The 25,790-nt window shown below is 45.9% G+C and overlaps 1 protein-coding gene across 1 annotated transcript in view; it reads left to right on the forward strand.

Moving 5' to 3' along the window:
- Nucleotides 1-1,791: 1,791 nt before the first annotated feature.
- The window catches only part of LOC307238036 (semaphorin-6D-like), a gene marked incomplete at both ends in the record, with an annotated part of 35,108 nt that continues 11,109 nt past the window's right edge, over nt 1,792-25,790 (forward strand). Inside the window, 18 exons of the mRNA XM_080010880.1 lie at nt 1,792-1,930; nt 2,273-2,369; nt 3,883-3,940; nt 4,843-4,899; nt 7,304-7,405; nt 7,824-7,914; nt 9,243-9,365; nt 15,231-15,319; nt 17,750-17,839; nt 20,272-20,399; nt 20,470-20,601; nt 21,625-21,780; nt 22,024-22,194; nt 22,283-22,426; nt 23,406-23,483; nt 23,664-23,722; nt 24,386-24,430; nt 24,990-25,243. Coding sequence (XP_079867006.1) covers nt 1,792-1,930; nt 2,273-2,369; nt 3,883-3,940; nt 4,843-4,899; nt 7,304-7,405; nt 7,824-7,914; nt 9,243-9,365; nt 15,231-15,319; nt 17,750-17,839; nt 20,272-20,399; nt 20,470-20,601; nt 21,625-21,780; nt 22,024-22,194; nt 22,283-22,426; nt 23,406-23,483; nt 23,664-23,722; nt 24,386-24,430; nt 24,990-25,243 — 2,013 coding nt within the window. The remainder of the gene's footprint in view (nt 1,931-2,272; nt 2,370-3,882; nt 3,941-4,842; nt 4,900-7,303; nt 7,406-7,823; nt 7,915-9,242; nt 9,366-15,230; nt 15,320-17,749; nt 17,840-20,271; nt 20,400-20,469; nt 20,602-21,624; nt 21,781-22,023; nt 22,195-22,282; nt 22,427-23,405; nt 23,484-23,663; nt 23,723-24,385; nt 24,431-24,989; nt 25,244-25,790) is intronic.

Here is a 25,790-nt window from a genome sequence, read left to right on the forward strand (position 1 = left end):
CTGTACATACTGTGACACACACTGTAACACACTGTAACACACTGTACACACTTCGACACACTAACACACTGCATTACTCTGTGCACACTGTGACACACTGTAGACACTAACACACTGTAAGACACACTGTAACACACTGTACACACTGTAACACACACTGTGCACACTGTATACACTGTTACACACTGTACACATGGTAACACTCTATCACACTGTACACACTTTACCAGACTGTACACACGGTAACACACACTGCAACACACTGTACACTGTTACACACTGTATACACTGTAACACACTGTACACACCAACACACTGTACACACTAAAACACACACTGTACACACGGTAACACACACTGCAACACACTGTACACTGTTACACACTGTATACACTGTAACACACACTGTGACACACTGTACACACTATAACAGATACTGTAACGCACTGTACACACTGTAACAAAAACTGACACTGTTCACATTGTAACACACACTGTGACACACTGTTCACACTGTAACACACACGTAACCCACACTGTAACACACTGTACACACTATAACACACACTATAACACACTGTACACACTTCTGCCTGCAGAAAGCATCCTGTGAGCTAGTTTCATGTGGGCGTGGCTTCGGGTGGGCGTGGCCTCAGCAGGTGTGATCTCCATGGGGCCTCAACAGCACAAAGCTGCTCAGAGCCCCCCCTCCTCCCTCTGCCCACAGGGGGCCCCATCTTTGCAGCCCCCCCTCCATCTGCCACCCTCCCCCTCTCCACCCTCCTCCTCCTCCTCTTCTCCTCCAGCCCCCCTCCTCTTCCTCCTCTTCTCCTCCACCCTCCCCCGCTCCTCCTCCTCTTTCTTCTTCAACACCCCCCCCTCCTCCCTTCTCTTCCTCTTCTAACCCTTACACACCACTGCACCCCCCCTCCATCTGCCCCACACAGAGGTCAGAGGTCACACCAGAGCTCAGGACAGGGCTCTGATTGGTCCTCCTCATCTCCTCACCTCTTTCTCTCCTCTTCTCCTCTCCTCCTCTCCTCTCTCATTCTCTTCCTCTCGCCTCCCCCTCCTCCCCTCCAACTCTTCCTCTTCTTCTCTTCCTCCTCTCCTTTTCTCTCCTCTCTTCCTCTCCTCCTCCTCCTCCTGTCCTCATCCTCTGCTCTTCTCCTCTCCTACTCTCCTCTCTTCTCCTCCTCTTCCTCTCCTTCTCCTCCTCTCCTCCTCTTCCTCTTCCCCTCTTCCTCTCCTTCTCCTCCTCTTCCTTTCCTCTCTTCCCCTCTTCCTCACCTCCTCTCCTCCTCTCATCTCTTTCTCCTTCTCTTCCTCTCCTCATCTCCGTCTCCTTCTCTTCCTCTCCTCTTCTCTCTCCTCTCCTCCTCCATGCGAGCTAGATTTAGTTTTGTTTCGTTCATGGTTCACGTTTGGCCCCGCCCACCAAGTTCACATTTAATAACTATTTTTAAAACTCCGACTTCCTTCCGTAGCCAGACGCAGTGACCCAATGACATCACTTACTGCCACCACCACGCTCCTGTGACATCACTTCCTGCCACAACCACGACCGATGGCTTCACTTCCTGCCAAAACCATGGCCTGATGACGTCACTTCCTGCGAACCACCCCAACACGATGACATCACTTCCTGCCAACACCACAACACGATGACATCACTTCCTGCCAACAACACGACCCGATGACATCACTTCCTGCCAACAACACGACCCGATGACATAAATTCCTGTCAACACCATGATCTGGTGACATCACTTCCTCCACCCGCACCCTGTAATGGCCGCCTCTGATTGGACGGTACCATGGCGACTGCCGCTGGCCCTGCTGACAGCAGCTTTGTGTTTCCTGTTGGTTTCCACGGTGACCACACCCTTCCCCAAGGACCTGGAGCCAATCAGCGTCGTCCCTGGGGAACGTGAGTACACACTGAGTACATGCTGAGTAGACGCTGAGTACATGCTGAGTACACAGTCAAAACACTGAGTACAAACTGAGAACACACTGAGTACATGCTGAGTAAACGCTGAGTACATGCTGAGTACACACTGTCATACTGTGTACACACTGAATTAACGCTGAGTACAAGCTGAGTACACGCTGAGTACTATCTAGATTAAGTGTTTTGATCTGGTGTTGTGATTGGTTACCGTGGAAACCAGCCTCCCTCTCCTGAGGACGTCTTGACAACCAGTTAATGATGCTGAGGAGACTTCCACATCTCATCCCTCTCTCTCTCTCTTTCTCTCTCTCTCTCCAGTCTGTTCTCTCTATCCCAGTCTCCAACAGAACGATTCTCAGCGTTTGGATTTTCAGACCATGACGAGAATAAACCACTTCCTGTACATCGCTGCCAGGTACACACTCTGTACTACACACTGGAACAGACACACACACTCAGACACACACACACGAGCATTTCCTGTATATAGCTGCCAGGTACACACTCTGTACTACACACTGTAAAACACACACACACACACACACAACCATTTCCTGTACATCGCTACCAGGTACACTGTATTACATACTGTAACACACACACACACACACACACAACCATTTCCTGTAGATCTCTGCCAGGTACACACTCTTTACTATACACTGTAACACACACACACACACACACACACAACCATTTCCTGTACATCTCTGCCAGGTACACACTCTTTACTACACACTGTAACACACACACACACACACACACACACAACCATTTCTTGTACATCTCTGCCAGGTACATACTCTTTACTACACACTGTAAGACACACACACACACATACAACCATTTCTTGAACATTTCTGCCAGGTACACACTCTTTATTACACACTGTAACACACACACACACACACACACACACACACATTTCCTGTACATCTCTGCCAAGTACACACTCTTTACTACACACTGTACCACACACACACACACACACACACACACACAACCATTTCTTGTACATCTCTGCCAGGTGAACACTCTTTACAACACACTGTAACACACAAACACACATACACACACACACACACACACACACTGTTACACACACACACACACAAAGACACCCAACCACTTCCTGTACATCATTGCCAGGTACACACTCTGTACCACACACAGACACACACACACACACACACAGACACACACACGCGCACACACACACACACACACACACACACTGTTACACACACACGCACACACACTGTTACACACACGCACACTGTTACACACACACACACGCACACACACTGTTACACACACACACACACACACACTGTTACACACACACGCACACACACTGTTACACACACGCACACTGTTACACACACACACACGCACACACACTGTTACACACACACACACACACACTGTTACACACACACGCACACACACTGTTACACACACGCACACTGTTACACACACACACACGCACACACACTGTTACACACACACACACACACACACACACACTGTTACACACACACACACACACACTGTTACACACACACACACACACACACACACACACTGTTACACACACACACACACACACACACTGTTACACACACACGCACACACACTGTTACACACACGCACACTGTTACACACACACACACACACACACTGTTACACACACACACACACGCACACACACTGTTACACACACACACACACACACACTGTTACACACACACACGCACACACACTGTTACACACACACACACTGTTACACACACACACACACACACACACACACGCACACTGTTACACACACACACACACACAACCACTTCCTGTACATCAATGCCAGGTACACGCTCTGTACCACACACACACGCACACAGTGTGTAGTAACCTGTGTGTGTTTCCAGGGATCATGTGTTCGCTGTGAACCTGACGACGGCAGCAGAACACTTCAGTCCTCAGAGGGTGAGACAGTGTGTGTGTGTGTGTGTGAGACACTGTGTGAGAGACACTGTGTGAGACTGTGTGTGTTACAGTATTTGAGACATCATTGTGGGGACATTGTGATGACATCATTGTGGGGACATTGTGATGACATCATTGTGGGGACATTGTGACGACATCATTGTGGGGACATTGTGACGACATCATTGTGGGGACATTGTGATGACACTGTTGGGACATTCTGACAACATTGTGGGTACATTGTGACTACATCATTGTGGGGACATTTTGATGACATTGTTACGACATAATTGTGGAGACATTGTGAAGACATTGTGGGGATATTGTGATACATCATTGTAGGGACATTGCGACGACATCATTGTGGGGACATTGTGACAACATTATGGGGACATTGTGACAACATTATTGTAGGTACATTGTGATTACATTGTGGGAACATTGTTGCGACATCATTGTGGGGACATTGGGATGACATGATTGTTCAAGATTTTTATTTGTCACATACATATACATACTTTCATACATATATGCAGTGAAATGTAATAACTGCATATATGTATGAAAGTATGTGCGGACATTGTGACAACATTATTGTGGGTACATTGTAACAACACCATTGTGATGACATCATTGTGGGGACTTTGTGACGACATTATTACATTACATTACATTGATCAGACGCTTTTATCCAAAGCGACTTACAATTATTCAAACACCGACGGACGCAGCCATCAGGAGCAATTAGGGGTTAAGTGTCTTGCTCAAGGACACTACTGTGAGATTATTGTGAGGACATTGTGACGACATCATTGTGGGGACATTGTTATATCATTCTGGGGACATTGTGATGACATCATTGTGGGGACATTGTGATGATGCCCTGTTGAACTGTGTTTTAGAAGCTGACCTGGAAGTCTAAAGACGTCAACAAGTGTACTCTGAGAGGGAAGAATGCTGTGAGTCTCCTTTTGCCTGCCTGTCTGTCTGACCTTGCATTATCTTATCTCCCACCTTATCTTCTTACCATATATTTTAACCTTACCTTATCTTCTTACCTTATCTTCTTACCATCTATTTGACCTTATCTTTTTACCCTTTCTTCTTACCTTGTCTTTTTTACCTTATCTTTTAACCTTACCTTATCTTCTTACCGTATCTTCTGACCTTACCTTGTCTTTTTACCTTATCTTCTTACCTTATCTTCTAGCCTTATCTTACTTCCTTATCTTTTGACCTTATTTCTTACCTAATGTTTTAACTGTATCGTCTTACCATATTTTCTAATCTTATTTTCTTACCTCTTATCTTATCTTCTAACCATATTTCACCATCTTACCTTATCTGTTTACCTTACCTTATCTACTCACCTTATCTTTTACCATATTTTCTCACCTTACCTTCTATCCTTATCTTCTTACCTTATCTTTTACCTTGTTTTATAACCTTATCTTCTTACTTTATCTTCCCACCTTATATAATACACAATTGTGGGGATGGCAGCTCAGGAGGTAGAGCTGGTGGTCTAGTCATGTAAAGGTTGCTGGTTGGATCCCAGGCTCCTCCTGCTAGCATGCTGTAGTGTCCTTGAGCAAGACACTTAACCCCTCATTGCTCCTGATGGCTGCGTCCGTCGCTGTTTGAATGATTGTAAGTGGCTTTGGATAAAAGCGTCTGCTAAATGAAATGTAATAATACGGACAATTAATACTATAATATAATTATAGAACCCAGAATCGCGATTGTGGCGCCGCCACTTGCGGCCGCCTGCGTGAGCGCCTCCTGTCGATGACGCACATTTTAGTGTTTTTCGTATTTTTAGAGCTTATTGTGCGTAATCACCAGGTATCGTGACATTTCACTGCATATATGTATGAACGTATGCATATGTATGTGACAAATAAACTCTTGAATCCTGATCTTTTACCTTATTTTCTCACCTTATCTTCTCACCTTATCTTCTTACTTTATCTTCTCACCTTATCTTTTACGATATTTTCTCACCTTATCTTCCCACCTTATTTTCTAACCTTACCTTCACCTTATTTTCTCACCTTATCTTCTTACATGATCTTCTCACCTTATCTTCTCACCTTATCTTCTCACCTTATTCTTTCACCTCATCTTATCTTCTCACCCTATCTTCTCACCTTTTCTTCTAACCTTATCTTCTTACCTTATTTTCTCACCTCATCTTCTAACCTTATCTTCTTACTTTATCTCCTCACCTTATCTTTTACCTTATCGTCTAACCTTATCTTCTAACCTTATCTTCTCACCTTATCTTCTCACCTTATCTTCTAACCTTATCTTCTAACCTTATCTTTTCACCTTATTTTCTCACCTTATCTTCTCACCTTATCTTCACACCTTGTCTTCTCACCTTATCTTCTCACCTTATCTTCTCACCTTATCTTCTCAACTTATCTTCTCAACTTATTTTCTCACCTTATTTTCTCACCTTATCTTCTTACTTTATCTTCTCACCTTATCTTCTAACCTTATCTTCTAAACTTATCTCCTCAACTTATCTTTTCACATTATTTTCTCACCTTATCTTCTCACCTTATCTTCTCAACTTATCTTCTCAACTTATTTTCTCACCTTATTTTCTCACCTTATCTTCTTACTTTATCTTCTCACCTTATCTTCTAACCTTATCTTCTAAACTTATCTCCTCAACTTATCTTTTCACATTATTTTCTCACCTTATCTTCTCACCTTATCTTCACACCTTGTCTTCTCACCTTATTTTCTCACCTTATTTTCTCACCTTATCTTCTCACCTTATCTTCTCACCTTATCTTCTCACCTTATCTTCTCACCTTATTTTCTCACCTTATCTTCTTACTTTATCTCCTCACCTTATCTTCTAACCTTATCTTCTAACCTTATCTTCTCACCTTATCTCCTCACCTTATCTTTTCACCTTATCTTTTCACCTTATCTTCTCACCTTATCTTCACACCTTGTCTTCTCACCTTATCTTCACACCTTATTTTCTCACCTTTTCTCACCTTTTCTCACCTTATCGTCTCACCTTATCGTCTCACCTTATCTTCTCACCTTATCTTCTCACCTTATTTTCTCACCTCCTCACCTATATTTTGATTTTATTCTATAGTATTTGACTTACTGCATTACGTTTTAGGAATCAGTTAGTTGGTCAAGTAGAAATTCTTCGGTAGCTACTTCAGTCTAGGACATATTGTGTGTAATCACTGTTTGCGTTGCATTGACATTTCACTGCATATATGTATGAAAGTATGTATATGTATGTGACGAATAAACCTCTTGAATCTTCTCACCTTATCTTCTCACCTTAACTTCTTACCATATCTTCTCACCTTATGTTCTTACCAGGAGGAGTGTTCTAACTACATCAAGGTTCTTGTTCCTCGTGATGATGAAACTCTGTTCATCTGTGGAACCAATGCCTTCAACCCCACCTGCAGGAACTACAAGGTACCTGTCTGCCTGTCTGTCTGACTGCTTCAGTCCCCTGGACTGAACCCAGTTTATTATGCTTCAGTAATACACACTGTAAAGTTTTCTCCTCCTCTCTTCTTCTTTCTCCTCCTCTCTTCTTCTCTCTCCTCCTCTCTTATTCTCTCTTCCTCTCCTCTCTCCTCCTCCCCTCCTCCCTTTCTCCCTCTCTCCTCTCTTCCTCCCCCTCTCTCCTCCTCCCCTCCGCTCCTCTCTCCTCTCCTCCCCTCCTCTCCTCCTCCCCTCCTCTCCCCTCCTCCTCTCTCCTCCTCCCTCCTCTCCCTCTCTTCCTTTCTCCCTCTCTATTCTCTTCCTCCCCTCTCTCCTCTCTTCCTCTCCTCTTCCCCTTGTCTCCTCTCCCTCTCTCCTCCTCTCTCCTCTCCTCTCCTCTTTTCAGATGAACTCTCTTCATCAGGTGGAGGAGGATCTTCTTGGTCAGGCTCGTTGTCCCTTTGAGTCTGGACAGTCCAATGTGGGGCTGTTTGCTGGTAAGTCCCACAGGCTCTGACCCGGTTCTGAACCTGGTTCTGACGCGGTTCTGACCCAGTTCCCATCTGGTTTTGGACCTGGTTCTGTACCTGGTTCTGACCTGGTTCTGAACCGGTTTTTATGACCTGATTCTGACAGACCTGATCTGAACCGGTTATGACCTGGTTTTGAACCGGTTCTGAACTGGTTCTATCCTTGTTATGACCCGGTTTTGACCCACGTCGACCTTGTTATGACCCGGTTCTGACCCGGTTCCTACCTGTGTCTGATATTATTATGACCTGCTTCTGACCTGGTTCTGACCCAATTCTGACACGGTTCTGACCTGGTTCCATCCTGTGTCTAATATTGTATTTACCTGCTTCTGACCCGGTCCTGACCCAGTTCTGATCCAATTCTGACCTGGTTCTGTCCTGATTCTGACAGACCTGATTCTGAACCGGTTATGACCTGGTTTTGAACCGGTTATGACCTGGTTCTGTCCTTGTTATGACCCGGTTTTGACCCACGTATACCTTGTTATGACCCGGTTCTGACCCGGTTCCTACCTGTGTCTGACATTATTATGACCTGCTTCTGTACCGGTCCTGAGCCAGTTCTGACCCAATTCTGACCTGGTTCTGACCTCTGTCCTGTGTCTAATATTGTTATGACCTGCTTCTGACCTGGCTTTGACCCAATTCTGACCTGGTTCCAACCTATGTCTGATATTGTTATTACCTGCTTCTAACCCGGTTCTGACCTGGTTCTGACCCAATTCTGACCCAGTTCTGCACCAACCTGTGTCTGATATTGTTATGCCCTGCTTCTTACCCGGTTCTGACCTGGTTCCGACCTGTGACTAATATTGTTATGACCTGCTTCTGACCCGGTTCTGACCCAATTGTGACTTGGTTGTGACCTCTGTCCTCTGTCTGATATTGTCATGACACACTTCTGACCCAATTCTGACCGGGTTCTGCGCTGGTTCCAACCTGTGTCTAATATTGTTATGCCCTGCTTCTTACACGGTTCTGACCCGGGTCTGACCCAAATCAGACCCGGTTCTGACCTGGTTCTGATCCGGTGTTACCCATATCTGACCTTGTTATAACCTTGTTCTGACCAGGTTCTGACTTGGTTCCAACCTGTGTCTTATATTGTAATGACCTGCTTGTGACCCGGTTCTGACCAAGTTCTGTACCTGGTTCTGACCTGGTTCTGATGCACTTCTGGACCTGGTTCTGACCTGGTTCTGACCCAGTTTTGGACCTGGTTCTGACCCAGTTCTGGACCTGCTTCTGATCCGGTACTGACCTGGCTCTGGCCTGGTTCTGACCCGCTCCAGATGGAGCCTTCTACTCAGCCACAATGGCTGACTTCCTGGCGAGCGATGCCGTCGTCTACCGGAGCCTCGGGGCTGGACGGACGGCGCTGCGCTCGGTCAAGTATGACTCCAAGTGGCTGCGAGGTGAACACCACCCTCCCTCCATCATCAATCCATCATCACTCCATCATCCATCCATTATCCATCCCTCCATCCCTCATCCATCAATTCATCATCCCTCCATCCATCATCCATGCATTCATCATCCCTTTATCTACCCTTCTATCCATTCATCAGCCATCGCTCCATCTCTCATCTCCCCATCCATAATCCCTCCATCATCCACCCAATATCCACCCCTCATCCATCCTCATCCATCCATTCATCATGCCCCATCCATCATGCCTCATCCATCATTCATCCTCCATCCCTCATCCCTCCATTCATGATCCCTCTGATCATCCATTCCTCCATTATCCATCCATTCATTCATCACCCATCCCTCATCCCTCCACCATTATCCATCACCCATCATCCCCCCATCATCCCTCCATCCATCCATCATCCCTCCACCCATTATCCATCCCTCATCCATCATTACATTTACATTACATTTAGTCATTTAGCAGACGCTTTTATCCAAAGCGACTTACAAGGGAGAATAACATTCAAGCTCCATTGCGACAGAGATTAGTGTAACAACAACATTAGTGTAACAATAAATACTGCAAGGTGGTGCTAAGTAATTGTAGGTTAGGACAGGAGGTACTCACTGAAGAGCTGGGTCTTCAAGTGCTTCTTAAAGACAGAGGGAGGTCCCCGCTCTGGTCATTTTTGGCAGCTCGTTCCACCAACGTGGAACTACAAATGAGAACAGCCTGGATTGCCGTGGCTGTATGGCCGGCAGAGCCAGGCCACGCTCATTTGACGAGCGCAGCATCCGGGGGGCAACATGTGCACTTACAAGAGCATCCCTCATCCCTCCATCAACCCACTCATCATCCATCATCCCTCCACTGTGCATCCATCCATCTGTAATCCGGTACAATGAAATTCTATAGGAGGGAACTATAAGGCTATATAAACTATAAACTATAAGGCTATATAAACTATAACTGTAAGGCTATATAAACTATAACCATAAGGCTATATAAACTATAAACTATAACTATAAGGCTATATAAACTATAACTGTAAGGCTATATAAACTATAAACTATAACTATAAGGCTATATAAACTATAACCATAAGGCTATATAAACTATAACCATAAGGCTATATAAACTATAAACTATAACTATAAGGCAAAATAAACTATAACCATAAGGCTATATAAACTATAACTGTAAGGCTATATAAACTATAAACTACAACTATAAGGCTATATAAACTATAACCATAAGGCTATATAAACTATAACTGTAAGGCTATATAAACTATAAACTACAACTATAAGGCTATATAAACTATAACCATAAGGCTATATAAACTATAACTGTAAGGCTATATAAACTATAAACTACAACTATAAGGCTATATAAACTATAACTATGAGGCTATATAAACTATAACTGTAAGGCTATACAAACTATAAACTACAACTATAAGGCTATATAAACTATAACCATAAGGCTATATAAACTATAACTGTAAGGCTATATAAACTATAAACTACAACTATAAGGCTATATAAACTATAACTATGAGGCTATATAAACTATAAACTATAACTATGAGGCTATATAAACTACAACTATAAGGCTATATAAACTATAGGGCTATATAAACTATAACTATAAGGCTATATAAACTATAAACTATAAGGCTATATAAACTATAACCACAAGGCTATATAAACTATAACCACAAGGCTATATAAACTATAACTATAAGGCTATATAAACTATAAACTATAACTATGAGACTATATAAACTATAAACTATAAGGCTATATAAACTATAACCACAAGGCTATATAAACTATAAACTATAACTATGAGACTATATAAACTATACCTATAAGGCTATATAAACTATAAACTATAAGGCTATATAAACTATAACCACAAGGCTATATAAACTATAAACTATAACTATGAGACTATATAAACTATACCTATAAGGCTATATAAACTATAAACTATAAGGCTATATAAACTATAACCACAAGGCTATATAAACTATAAACTATAACTATGAGACTATATAAACTATACCTATAAGGCTATATAAACTATAAACTATAAGGCTATATAAACTATAACCACAAGGCTATATAAACTATAAACTATAACTATGAGGCTATATAAACTATAAAGCTTTATAAACTATAACTATAAAGCTATATAAACTATAACCACAAGGCTATATAAACTATAAACTATAACTATGAGGCTATATAAACTATAACTATAAAGCTATATAAACTATAAACTATAACTAAGGCTTTATAAACTATAACTATAAAGCTATATAAACTATAACCACAAGGCTATATAAACTATAAACTATAACTATGAGGCTATATAAACTATAAAGCTTTATAAACTATAACTATAAAGCTATATAAACTATAACCACAAGGCTATATAAACTATTAACTATAACTATGAGGCTATATAAACTATAAAGCTTTATAAACTATAACTATAAAGCTATATAAACTATAACCACAAGGCTATATAAACTATAAACTATAACTATGAGACTATATAAACTATACCTATAAGGCTATATAAACTATAAACTATAAGGCTATATAAACTATAACCACAAGGCTATATAAACTATAAACTATAACTATGAGGCTATATAAACTATAAAGCTTTATAAACTATAACTATAAAGCTATATAAACTATAACCACAAGGCTATATAAACTATAAACTATAACTATGAGGCTATATAAACTATAACTATAAAGCTATATAAACTATAAACTATAACTAAGGCTATATAAACTATAAACTATAAGGCTATATAAACTATAAACTATAAGGCTATATAAACTATAACCACAAGGCTATATAAACTATAAACTATAACTATGAGGCTATATAAACTATAAAGCTTTATAAACTATAACTATAAAGCTATATAAACTCATTTTATTTTTAAATAAAATAAGAGTCGATGTTACAAATACGGGCAAGAGGTCAAAGTGTATGTACATAAAATGAAAATAAGAAAAATCATCCCTCCACCATCCATCCATTCATCAACCATCTCTCATCCCTCCATCCATCCATAATCCATTCACTATCCATCCCTCATCCCTCCATCTATCATCCCTCCATCATCCCGCCAACCATCCATCCATTATCCAGCCATCATCCACCATCCATCCATTCCTAACCCATCCATCCATCATAATCAATTCATTATCCACTCATCATCCTTCCATCCATCACCCCCTTATCCGCCATCCCTCCATCATCAATCCCTCCATCATCCATCCTTCCATTATCCATCCATTCATCCCTTCATCCATCATCTCCCCATCACCCATCAAATACATTATCCATCCCTCCATTACTCATCCATCCATTCACCACCCATCCCTCCAGCCATCATCCACCAGCCATCCCTCTATCATCCATCCCTTCATCATCAATCTGTTATAAATCCATCCATCATCCCTCCATCATTCATCGCCCATCATCCATCCATTATCAATCCATCCATCATCCCTGCATTTACCCTCCATCCATCCATCCTTAATCATCCATCCTTCCATTCATCCGTTATCCATCCATCCATTCATCACCAATCCCTTCATCGATCATCCCCCATCTTCCATCCATCCATTATCAATCCATCCATCATCCATCCCTCCATTCATCCATTATCCATTTATCACCTATCCCTCCATCCATCATCGATCCATAATCACCCATCATCCATCCATCCATCATCCATTAATTATACATCCCTCCATTCATCCATTATCCATGTATCCATTCATCACCTATCCCTCCATCCCTCATCCCTCCACTCATCATCCATCCATCCCTCCATCCATCCCTCCATCCATAATCCGTCCATAACCCGTCCATCCCTCCACCCATCATCCATCCATCCTTCCATCACCCATCCATCATCCAATCATCATACATTCACCATCATCCCTCTATTCATCCATTATCCATGTATCCATTCATCACCCATCCTTTCATGCACCATCCATCTCTCCATCTATCATTCATCCATCCATCCATTATCCATACCTCCATCATCCATCCCATCATTTATCAATTATCCATCCATCCATTTATCACACATCCCTCCATCCATCCATCCATTCCCCATAATCCATCCATCCCTCCACCCATCATCCCTCCTTCATCCACCCATCCTTCCATCACCCATCCATCATCCATTCATCCCTTCATCAACCATCCATCAATTAATCATCCCTCCATTATCCATCCATCCATCCATTATCCATGCACCATCCATCATCCATTCAGCCCTCCATCCATCCATCATCCATCCCTCCATTCATACATTATCCATCCATTCATCCATTCATGAGTCACCCATCACCCTATCCATCAACTCTCTATCCATCATCCATCCCTCCATCCACTCATCATCCATCCCTCCATCCACCCATCATCCATCCCTCCGTCCACCAATCATCCATCCCTCTGTCCCCCAATCATCCATCCCTCCATCCACCCATCATCCATCCCTCCATCCACCAATCATCCATCCCTCCGTCCACCCATCATCCATCCCTCCATCCACCCATCATCCATCCCTCCATCCACCCATCATCCATCTCTCCATCCACCCATCATCCATCCCTCCGTCCACCAATCATCCATCCCTCCGTCCACCCATCATCCATCCCTCCATCCACCCATCATCCATCCCTCCATCCACCCATCATCCATCTCTCCATCCACCCATCATCCATCCCTCCATCCACCAATTATCCATCCCTCCGTCCACCCATCATCCATCCCTCCATCCCTCCATCCATCCCTCTATCCATCCATCATCCATCCCTCCGTCCACCCATCATCCATCCCTCCATCCACCCATCATCCATCCCTCCGTCCACCCATCATCCATCCCTCTATCCACCCATCATCCACCCATCATCCACCCATCATCCATCCCTCCATCCATCCCTCTATCCATCCATCATCCATCCCTCCGTCCACCCATCATCCATCCCTCCGTCCACCCACCCATCATCCATCCCTCTATCCACCCATCATCCACCCATCATCCATCCCTCCATCCACTCATCATCCATCCCTCCATCCACCAATCATCCATCCCTCCGTCCACCAATCATCCATCCCTCCATCCACCCATCATCCATCCCTCCATCCACCCATCATCCATCTCTCCATCCACCCATCATCCATCCCTCCATCCACCAATTATCCATCCCTCCGTCCACCCATCATCCATCCCTCCATCCCTCCATCCATCCCTCTATCCATCCATCATCCATCCCTCCGTCCACCCATCATCCATCCCTCCGTCCACCCATCATCCATCCCTCTATCCACCCATCATCCACCCATCATCCACCCATCATCCATCCCTCCATCCATCCCTCTATCCATCCATCATCCATCCCTCCGTCCACCCATCATCCATCCCTCCATCCACCCATCATCCATCCCTCCGTCCACCCACCCATCATCCATCCCTCTATCCACCCATCATCCACCCATCATCCATCCCTCCGTCCACCCATCATCCATCCCTCTATCCACCCATCATCCATCCCTCCGTCCACCCATCATCCATCCCTCTATCCACCCATCATCCACCCATCATCCATCCCTCCGTCCACCCATCATCCATCCCTCTATCCACCCATCATCCATCCCTCCGTCCACCCATCATCCATCCCTCCGTCCACCCATCATCCATCCCTCCGTCCACCCATCATCCATCCCTCCATCCATCCAGCTAGTTTCAGATGAATAATAAAATGAATCACCCCTCTCTCTCTCTCTCTCCCCCCTCTCTCTCTTTTTCCAGAACCCCAGTTCCATCGCATGGTAGAGTATGGAAGCTACATCTACCTGTTCCTCAGTGAGATCGCACTAGAACACACAGAGCTGGGCAGAGTACGCTGAGTGTGTGTACGCTGAGTGTGTGTACGCTGAGTGTGTGTACGCTGAGTGTGTGTACGCTGAGTGTGTGTACGCTGAGTGTGTGTACGCTGAGTGTGTGTACGCTGAGTGTGTGTACGCTGAGTGTGTGAGTGTGTGTGTACGCTGAGTGTGTGTACGCTGAGTGTGTGTACGCTGAGTGTGTGTACGCTGAGTGTGTGTACGCTGAGTGTGTGTACGCTGAGTGTGTGTACGCTGAGTGTGTGTACGCTGAGTGTGTGAGTGTGTGTGTGTGTGTGTACGCTGAGTGTGTGTACGCTGAGTGTGTGTATGCTGAGTGTGTGAGTGTGTGTGTGTGTGTGTAAGCTGAGTGTGTGTACGCTGAGTGTGTGTACGCTGAGTGTGTGTACGCTGAGTGTGTGTACGCTGAGTGTGTGTACGCTGAGTGTGTGAGTGTGTGTGTGTGTGTGTACGCTGAGTGTGTGTACGCTGAGTGTGTGTACGCTGAGTGTGTGTACGCTGAGTGTGTGTACGCTGAGTGTGTGTACGCTGAGTGTGTGTACGCTGAGTGTGTGAGTGTGTGTGTGTGTACGCTGAGTGTGTGTACGCTGAGTGTGTGTACGCTGAGTGTGTGTACACTGAGTGTGTGTACGCTGAGTGTGTGTACGCTGAGTGTGTGTACGCTGAGTGTGTGTACACTGAGTGTGTGTACGCTGAGTGTGTGTACACTGAGTGTGTGTACGCTGAGTGTGTGTACGCTGAGTGTGTGTACACTGAGTGTGTGTACGCTGAGTGTGTGTACGCTGAGTGTGTGTACGCTGAGTGTGTGAGTGTGTGTACGCTGAGTGTGTGTACGCTGAGTGTGTGTACGCTGAGTGTGTACACGCTGAGTGTGTATACGCTGTGTGTTTGTACCCTGTGTGTGTGTGTATGCTGTGTGTGTGTATGCTGTGCGCTGTCTGTGTACGCTGTGTGTGTACGGTGTGTGTGTATACTGTGTGTGTGTGTGTGGCCACTGTGTGTGTGTACGCCGTGTGTGTTGAGTGTGTGTGTACGCTGCGTGTGTGTGTGTGTACAGTGTTTGTGTGTATATGGCCTGTGTGTGTGTGTGTGTGTGGCCACTGTGTGTGTGTGTGTGTGTGTGTGTATGCTGAGTGTGTGTTTGCACACCGTGTGTGTATGTGTATACGCTGAGTGTGTATGCTGTGTGTGTGTGTGTGTGTGTGTAAGCTGTCTGTGTGTATGGTGTGTGTGTGTGTGTGTGTGTGTGTGTATGCTGAGTGTGTGTTTGCACACCGTGTGTGTATGTGTATACGCTGAGTGTGTATGCTGTGTGTGTGTGTGTGTGTATGCTGAGTGTGTGTTTGCACACCGTGTGTGTATGTGTATACGCTGAGTGTGTATGCTGTGTGTGTGTGTGTGTGTGTGTAAGCTGTCTGTGTGTATGGTGTGTGTGTGTGTGTGTGTGTGTGTGTATGCTGAGTGTGTGTTTGCACACCGTGTGTGTATGTGTATACGCTGAGTGTGTATGCTGTGTGTGTGTGTGTGTGTAAGCTGTCTGTGTGTATGTGTGTGTGTGTGTGTGTGTGTGTGTGTACGCTGTGTGTGTGTGTGTGTGGCCACTGTGTGTGTGTGTGTGGCCACTGTGTGTGTGTAGAGTGTGTGTGTGTGTGTGTATACGGTCTGTGTGTGTGGCCACTGTGTGTGTGTGTGTGCTGAGTGTGTGTGTGTGGCCACTGTGTGTGTATGTGTACGCTGTGTGTGTGTGTGTACGCTGAGTGTGTGTGTGTCACACGTACAGTAGAAGTCCACTGGACACGTTGGTGCTGTGTACGAGCGTGGTGTGGATAGGTAGTAAATGTAAATCCATGTTAATCCTATTAAATTATTATTATTATTATTATTATTATTATGATTCAATGAATTCCTATTAAATTATTATTATTATTATTATTATTTAATGAATTCCTATTAAATTATTATTATTAGCTGCGCGCCACGCCCCCACGCTACGTGCCACGCCGTACGCTGCGCCAGCGCGCCCTGTGAAAGTCTACCGTACTTCTCTCTCTCCCTCTCTCTCCCTCTTTCTCCTTCCTTCCCTCTCTCTCACCCACTCTCTCTATTTTTCTCTCTCCCTCTTTCTCCCCCTCTCCCTCTCTCTCTCCCTCTCTCTCATTCACTCCCTCTCTCTCTCGCCCTCTCTCTCCCTCCCTCCCTCCCTCTCTCTCTCTCTCCCTCTTTCTCTCTCCCTCTCTCTTTCTCCTTCCCTCTCTCTCTCTCTCCTCTCTCTCACCCGCTCTCTCCCTCCCTCCCTCCCTCCCTCTCTCTCTCTCTTTCTCTCCCTCTTTCTTTCCCTCCCCCCCTCTCCCTCCCTCTCTCTGCTTCTCTCTCCCTCTCTCTCGCCCTCTCTCCCCCCTCTCCCCCCCTCACCCTCCCCCCAAGGTGGTTTTCTCTCGTGTGTCCAGAGTTTGTAAGAATGATGACGGAGGATCTCCCAGAGTCCTGGAGCGCTACTGGACCTCCTTCCTCAAGGTTGTTATAATTATTATCTTATTATTATTATTATTATTAGTAGTAGTGGTAGTAGTGGTAGTAGTAGTAGTTGTAGTAGTAGTAGTGGTAGTATCTTATTATTATGATCCAGACCAGCAAACCTGCTTGCGTTTTGTGTACCAACTACGTAATTCTTAGTCAAAATACGCAGGTACGAAATGCCAGCTGAAATTACTTATAAATCGCGATTACATTTAGTCATTTAGCAGACGCTTTTATCCAAAGCGACTTACAAGGGAGAATAACATTCAAGCTCCATTGCAACAGAAAACTTAGTGTAACAGTAAATAAATACTGCTGAGTAGTGCTAAGTAATTGTAAGTTAGGAGAGGAGGTGCTCTCTGAAGAGCTGGGTCTTCAAGTGCTTCTTAAAGACAGAGGGAGGTCCCTGCTCTGGTCATTTTTGGCAGCTCATTCCACCAACGTGGAACTACAAATGAGAACAGCCTGGATGGCCGTGGTTGTGCAGCTGGCAGTGCCAGGCGACGCTCATTTGACGAACATAGCATCCGTGGGGTAACAAGTGCTCTTACAAGAGCATTGAAGTAAGGGGGAGCATTCCCAACAATCACTCTGTAGGCAAGCATCAGAGGCTTGAACTGGATGCCAGCGGCTACAGGTAACCAGTGGAGCTGGACAAGCGGTGGAGTAACGTGTGCCCTCTTTGGCTGGTTGAGCACCAGTCGCACCGCCGCATTCTGTATCATCTGCAGTGGCTTCACCGCACAAGCCGGCAAACTGTTAAGAGGGCGTTGTAGTAGTCAAGGGGGGAAATCACCAAGGTTTGTACCAGCAGTTGAGTGGCATATTGGGTCAGGTATGGCCTGACTTTTTGGATGTTGAATAGTGCGAAGCGACACGACCGAGAGACGGCGGCAACAGGGTCTGAGAATGTCAGTTGGTCAGCGATAATGACACCTAGATTCCTTGCAGCCTTGGTAGGAGCAAGAGATAAAGAGTCAATTTTGATATCAATGCTGTGATAAATACCTTGTTTGGCCGGGAAGACCAACAGCTCCGTTTTTGCCAGGTTTAGTTGAAGATGGTAATCCTTCATCCACGTGGATACGTCCGCGAGGCAATCCGAGATCCGCGTCGAGACAGTGGGGTCATCAGGCAGGAAAGACAGATAGAGTTGAGTGTCATCCGCGTAGCGGTGATATGAAAAACCATGCGAGCAGGTGATCGGGCCCAGCGAGGTGGTGTATATGGCAAAGAGGAGGGGTCCTAGCACCGAGCCTTGGGGCACCCCTGTGGTGAGGTGGTGAGGCACAGACAACTGGCCTCGCCATGTCACACTGAACGAGCGCCCAGTAAGGTAAGATTCGAACCAGGAAAGTGCACTGCCCGTTATGCCCATACTTGAGGGTATGGACAGGAGAATACTGTGGTTGACAGTGTCAAAAGCAGCTGATAAGTCAAGCAGAATGAGAACTGAGGATTTGGCAGCAGCTCTAGCAGTTTTTAAGGCCTCTGTCACAGACAACAGGGCTGTTTCGGTGGAGTGACCACTTTTGAAGCCAGATTGAAGTGTATCAAGAAGGTTGTTTCTTGACAGGTACTCTGTAACCTGTCTAGAGACCGCCCTCTCTAAGGTTTTGGAAAGGAATGGGAGGAGTGAGACCGGCCGATAGTTTTCTACTTGAGTGGGATCGAGTGAAGGTTTTTTGAGCAGTGGTGCGACTCTAGACACTTTGAAAGCGGAGGGGAATGTGCCGGAAGTGAGGGAGGAATTGTGATTGCCGGGGTGACAGTCGGTGATATGGCTTGAAGGAGGTTAGACGATGCAGTGTGCGGTCAGCTGGGCAGTGGGAGAGTTGGAGAGTGGGAATAATAACATTTAAAACATGACATGTAATAAAACACTGACATGTGACGGTAATGATAACATTTAAAACATGACGTGTGTGTGTGTGTGTGTGTGTGCATGTGTACGTGTGTGTGTACATGTTTGTCTGTTTGTCTGTGTGTATGTGTGTGTGTGTGTGCATGCATGTTTGTGTGTGTGTACATGTGCATGTGTACGTGTGTGTGTACATGTTTGTCTGTCTGTGTGTGTGTGTGTGTGTGTGTGTGTGTGTGTGTGTGCATGTGTACGTGTGTACTTGTGTACGTGTGTGTACGTGTGTGTGTACATGTTTGTCTGTCTGTCTGTGTGTGTGTGTGTGTGTGTGCATGCGTGTTTGTGTGTGTGTACATGTGCATGTGTACTTGTGTACGTGTGTGTGTGTGTGTGTGTGTGTGTGCATGCGTGTTTGTGTGTGTGTACATGTGCATGTGTACTTGTGTACGTGTGTGTGTGTGTGTGTGTGTGTGTGTGTGTGTGTGTGTGTGTGTGTGTGTGTGTGTGTGTGTGTGTGTGTGTGTGTGTGTGTGTGTGTGTGTGTGTGTGTGTGTGTGTGTGTGTGCAGGCCAGGCTGAACTGCTCTCTTCCTGGTGATTCCTTCTTCTACTTTGATGTGCTGCAGTCGCTCACTAACGTCCTGCAGATCAACCAGCGCCCCACGGTGGTTGGAGTGTTCACTACACAGTCCAACAGGTAGGACCTGTCTGCCTTCCTGTCTGTCTGCCTGTCTGTCCCCTGATGTACTTTCTGTTTACTTTTGCAGTATTCCTGGCTCCGCTGTGTGTTTTTTCCACATGGACGACGTCGAGAAAGTTTTCGACGGAAAATTCAAAGAACAACGGAGCTCCGACGCTCCCTGGAGCGCAGTACCTGAGTACCAGGTACCACAGCCCAGGTACTAGTACACGCACCTGAGTACCAGGTACCACACCCCAGATACTAATACACACATCTGAGTACTAGGTACCACACCCTAGGTACTAGTACACTTACCCAAGTACCAGGTACCACACCCCAGATACTAGTACACGCACCTGAATACCAGGTACCACACCCCAGATACAAGTACACACACTTGAGTACCAGGTTCCACACCCCAGGTACTAGTACACTTACCCAAGTACCAGGTACCACACCCTAGGTACTAGTACACTCACCCGAGTACTAGGTACTACACCCCAGGATCTAGTACACGCACCTGAGTACAAACTACCACACCTCAGGTACTAGTACAGGCACCTGAGTACCAGGTACCACACCCCAGGTACTAGTACACACACATGAGTACCAGGTACCACACCCCAGGTTCTAGTACACGCAGCCGAGTACCAGGTACCGCACCCCAGGTACTAGTACAAGCATCTGAGTACCAGGTACCACACCCCAAGTACAAGTTCACGCAGCTGCGTACCAAGTTCCACACCCCAAGTACAATACTAGTCCACGCACCCGAGTGCCAGCTACCACACCCCACGTACTAGTACACGCAGTTGAGTACCAAGTACCACACCCCAGGTACAAGTCCACGCACCCGAATACAAGTACCACCCCCCAAGTACAAGTCCACGCACCTGAGGACCAGGTACCACACCCCAGGTACTAATACACGCAGCCGAGTACCAAGTACCACACCCCAGATACAAGTCCATGCACCCGGTACCAGGTACCACACCCCAGGTACTAGTACACGCAGCCGAGTACCAACTACCACACCCCACGTACAAGTCCACGCACCCAGTACCACACTCCAAGGTCAGGCGTCCCCCAGGGTTCCATACTGGATCCCGTGCAGTTCCCTGTCCTGCCCCTAGGGGAGTGATTCACATTACTTCAATGTGTCAACACCATTGTTTTGATGATATTTGTGTTATTTATCATTATTATATTTTGATGAATATCTGTGTGACTCCGCCTCCAGACCCGGTGCGTGTGCAGGCGACGCCTCGGCAGCAAAGTACACGTCGTCAATTCAATTCCCCGACGAAAGTCTGAGCTTCATCAAGATGTTTCCTCTGATGGACCAAGCCGTTCCCGCGGTCAACAAGAGACCCAGCTTCACCAGAACCTCCAGCAGGTACTGGTTCCCAGTACAGTTCCCAGTGTTCCCAGTAAAGACCGGTTGTACTGGACGGTTCCCAGTTTCACAGGTACAGACTGGTCGTACTGGACGGTTCCAGTGTCACCAGTACAGACCGGTTGTACTGGGCAGTTCACAAAGTTCCCAGTACAGGCTGGTTGTACTGGACGGTTCCCAGTGTCACCAGTACAGACCGGTTGTACTGGTACAGTGTCACCAGTAGCTGTCCCTTGGTCCCAGGTCCCGGCTGACCCACGTGGTAGTGGACGTTGGTGCTGGTCCGGCCCAGGACCGGATCGTCCTGTTCCTGGGTTCTGAGGATGGACGGGTCCTGAAGGTCCTGACCAGTTCCAGGAACCAGAGCTCCCAGTCGCTGCTGCTGGAGGAGCTGGACGTGTACAACCCTGCAAAGTAAGGTTGAAGTACTCCACAGTCCCAACAATACTGCCAGTAGCAGCTATACTGCTGGTACTAGTACTACCACCATTATTGCCCACAGGTGTACTGTCCATGGCCAGCAGGAGGACAGGAGGATTCTGGGATTGGAGTTGGACAAGGAGAACCACGCCCTCTTTGTGGCCTTCAGTGGCTGTTTGATCAGAGTCCCAGTGAGCCGCTGCTCCCAGCATGCAACCTGCCGCAGGTGACGCTACTGCACTGCTACTACTCATCCACTACTACTACTACTATACTACTACACTGCTACTACTACACTACTACACTGCTACTACTACACTGATACTACTAATACACTACTACACTGCTACTACTACACTACTACACTGCTACTACACACTACTACACTGCTTTTACACTGCTACTATTAATACACTACTACACTGATACTACTACAGTACACTACTACACTGCTGCTACTACTACACTACTACTACTACAGTACTACACTGCTACACTGTGGCACAGTGGCGCAGTGCGGTGGCACGGTGGCGCAGTGTATTGCACTGCTGCCTCACAGCAAGAAGGTCCTCGGTTCGATTCCCGCCTGGGGCACTGTTGGCACCGTGCTCCGGTGGGTTATCTCCCAAATAGGAGCCTTTCTGTGTGGAGTTTGCAGGTCCCCCCCGGCTCACATGGGGTTTCCTCCACATGTCAGTAAGGACCCCCACACAAAACATGCACCATCATGGTCTGACCAGCGATGGACACTTATCACCTGGTCCCCGGGCGCGTCCACGTACGCTGCCCACTGCTCCTGACTGTGCCCCCGGAGGAAGGACAAGCCAGGATGGTTCAATGCAGAGGAACCATTTCACCAGCACCATCAAGCATGTGTTGTAGTGTGGTGTGTTGCGTGACGAATAAAGACTGTTTCTTCTTCTTTCTTCTACACTACTACACTGCTACTACACTGTTACTACTAATATACTACTACACTGCTACTACTATACCACTGCACTGCTACTACTAATACACTACTACACTGCTACTACTAATACACTACAACACGCTACTGCACTGCTAGTCTATGTCCACACTGCTAGTTTAGAAGCAGGTTAGTACCAGTTCATAACTTATATCTAATATACAATAATATCCATGTGATTTACACTTCTCAGATCTGGATCAGGGCAGCTCTAATGTGTCTGTCTGTCTGTCTTCAGATCCTGTCTGTCCTCTCGGGACCCGTACTGCATCTGGCTGAAGACGGGGCGCTGCACCAACATGGAGGCTGGCTTCAGGTGGGGTGCGCCTCCTCTTCTACCTGTGTGTCTGTCTTTCTCTCTGTCTGTCCGTCTCCACAGACAGACAGATGGATTCTGATATTAAAAATGTGAAACCGTTCAGTAACAAATATTACAGTGTGTGTGTGTGTGTGTGTGTTTGTGTGTGTTTGTGTGTGTGTGTGTGTGTGTCTTTAGGGCGGGGTTTGAGCAGGATATTGATGGAGACCACTCCCTCCTCCCACCCGGTTGTCATGGTAACATAATCTTTATCTCCAAAACCTATTTTCTGAACTGATCTTAGCAAATCGATGCTTTATTTTATTATCTTGTTCAGGTTACTCTGTTCTACTCTCTGTTGTACTCCATTACTGTATTAATGTAATCTAAATACTGTAGTCAAAAAACAGTAATCTGAATAATGTATTCAGATTACTGTATTCAGATTACCGTGGTCAGATTACTGTGTTCAGTTTACTGTATTTGGATTACCGTGTTTAGATTACAGTATTCAGATGACTGTATTCAGATGACTGTGGACAGATTACTGTGTTCAGATTACTGTATTCAGATCACCGTATTCAGATCACCGTGTTGAGATTAGTGTTCAGATAACTGTATTCAGATTACCGTATTCAGATGACTGTGTTCAGATTACCGTGTTCAGATAACCGTGTTCAGATAACCATGTTCAGATAACCGTGTTCAGATAACCGTGTTCAGAGTACCTTGTTCAGATCACTGTATTCAGATTACCGTGTTCATATTACTGTATTCAGATAACCGTGTTCAGATTACCGTATTCAGATTACCGTATTCAGATTACCGTGTTCAGATTACCGTGTTCAGATTGCCGTGTTCAGATTACCGTGTTCAGATTACCGTGTTCAGATAACTGTAGTCTGTTGTGTTCCCTGCAGACATGTTGGGGACCAGGAACCAGGAAGGTGCAGGAGACTCCTACGGTAGGACTTCGCTGTTTACTACCAGTTAAAACCAGTCCAACACTGGGCCCATAAAGGTTTTTTAAGAGCCGACACCAAGTTTTTCCACAGGAAGTAAAAAGAGGACGAACGGGCGACGCCTGTTTCCCTTCAGCTCCTCCCTCAGGCAGTTCCAGACCTTTTCAGGATCAATGAAGTTGTTTTTATTTGAACAGGTTTAACAAAATTTTGTCTGAAAAGTTTAAGTAATTGACTCTCTCTCTCTCCCTCTCCCTCTCTCTTGCTCTCTCCCTCTCTCCCTCACCCTCTCTCTTTCTCCCTCTCACCCCCTCTCCCTCTCTCTCCCTCTCTCTCCCTCTCCCTCCCTCTCTTTCTCCCTCCCTCTCTCTCTCTCTCACCCCCTCTCCCTCTCTCTCCCTCTCCCTCTCCCTCTCCCTCCCTCCATCTCTCTCCCTCCCTCTCACCCCCTCTCCCTCTCTCTCCCTCTCCCTCTCTTTCTCCCTCCCTCTCTCTCTCTCTCTCTCTCTCCCTCCCTCTCCCTCCCTCTCTCTCCCTTCTCTCTCCCTCTCTTCCCCCCCAGGCGTCCAGCGTCTCCCCCCAGACTGGAACCAGGGTCCTGGTCCCAATGTCCACTACACACTGCTCATTGCGTCTGTCCTGGTGTCCTTCCTGCTGGGGACCATCCTGTCGGGCTTCCTGGTGTCCTGCCTGTGTGGCCGGGGCTCCGCCGGAGGGGCGGGGCCTCTGGGGAAGGACCCCGAGGCGTCCCTCCCGCACACCCTGTCCCTGCCTTCCCTCGCCAAGCTCAACGGCTTCCTGGATGCTCAGATCAAGGTGGGTGGAGTCTTCACTGTCGGCCATTTTGAAAATAACCCCAACGAAATGAGGGTTCGCACGAGCTGGATCTGCATTAGCCATTAGCCTCATTAGCCTCATCAGCATCATTAACCTCATTGGCATTATAAGCCTCATTAGCATTAGTAGCCTCATGAGCATCATTAGCTCACTGTAGCTCACTTTGTATTTTTTATATATTCTTTTAAACCTGTGCTGTCAGCATGCTGGATATACAACACAGAGTATTTGTTCCATTGCATCTAGGACAGAGTTAGTCTGCAAGTGGAGTTGAACTTCTCAACATGCAATGAAACTCTTTATTCTTTCTTTAATCATCAACAACTGCTGCAATAACTCTGTCTTGCGGATGACCTGTGGACGAACAGAGCACAGCTTTATAATACACACAACCACCACCAACCCCCTCTTTGGAGAAACATCTTATCATGCTTTGTTCCATAAACAACTAATCATCATTACTACTCCAAGAGGGAGAATCACCATGGGTGAGACAAATAAACATAGAAGCAAACAACATGTACAT

This window comes from Zeus faber, assembly GCF_960531495.2.
Source record: "Zeus faber genome assembly, chromosome: 1".
In the NCBI taxonomy this organism is placed as follows: domain Eukaryota; kingdom Metazoa; phylum Chordata; class Actinopteri; order Zeiformes; family Zeidae; genus Zeus; species Zeus faber.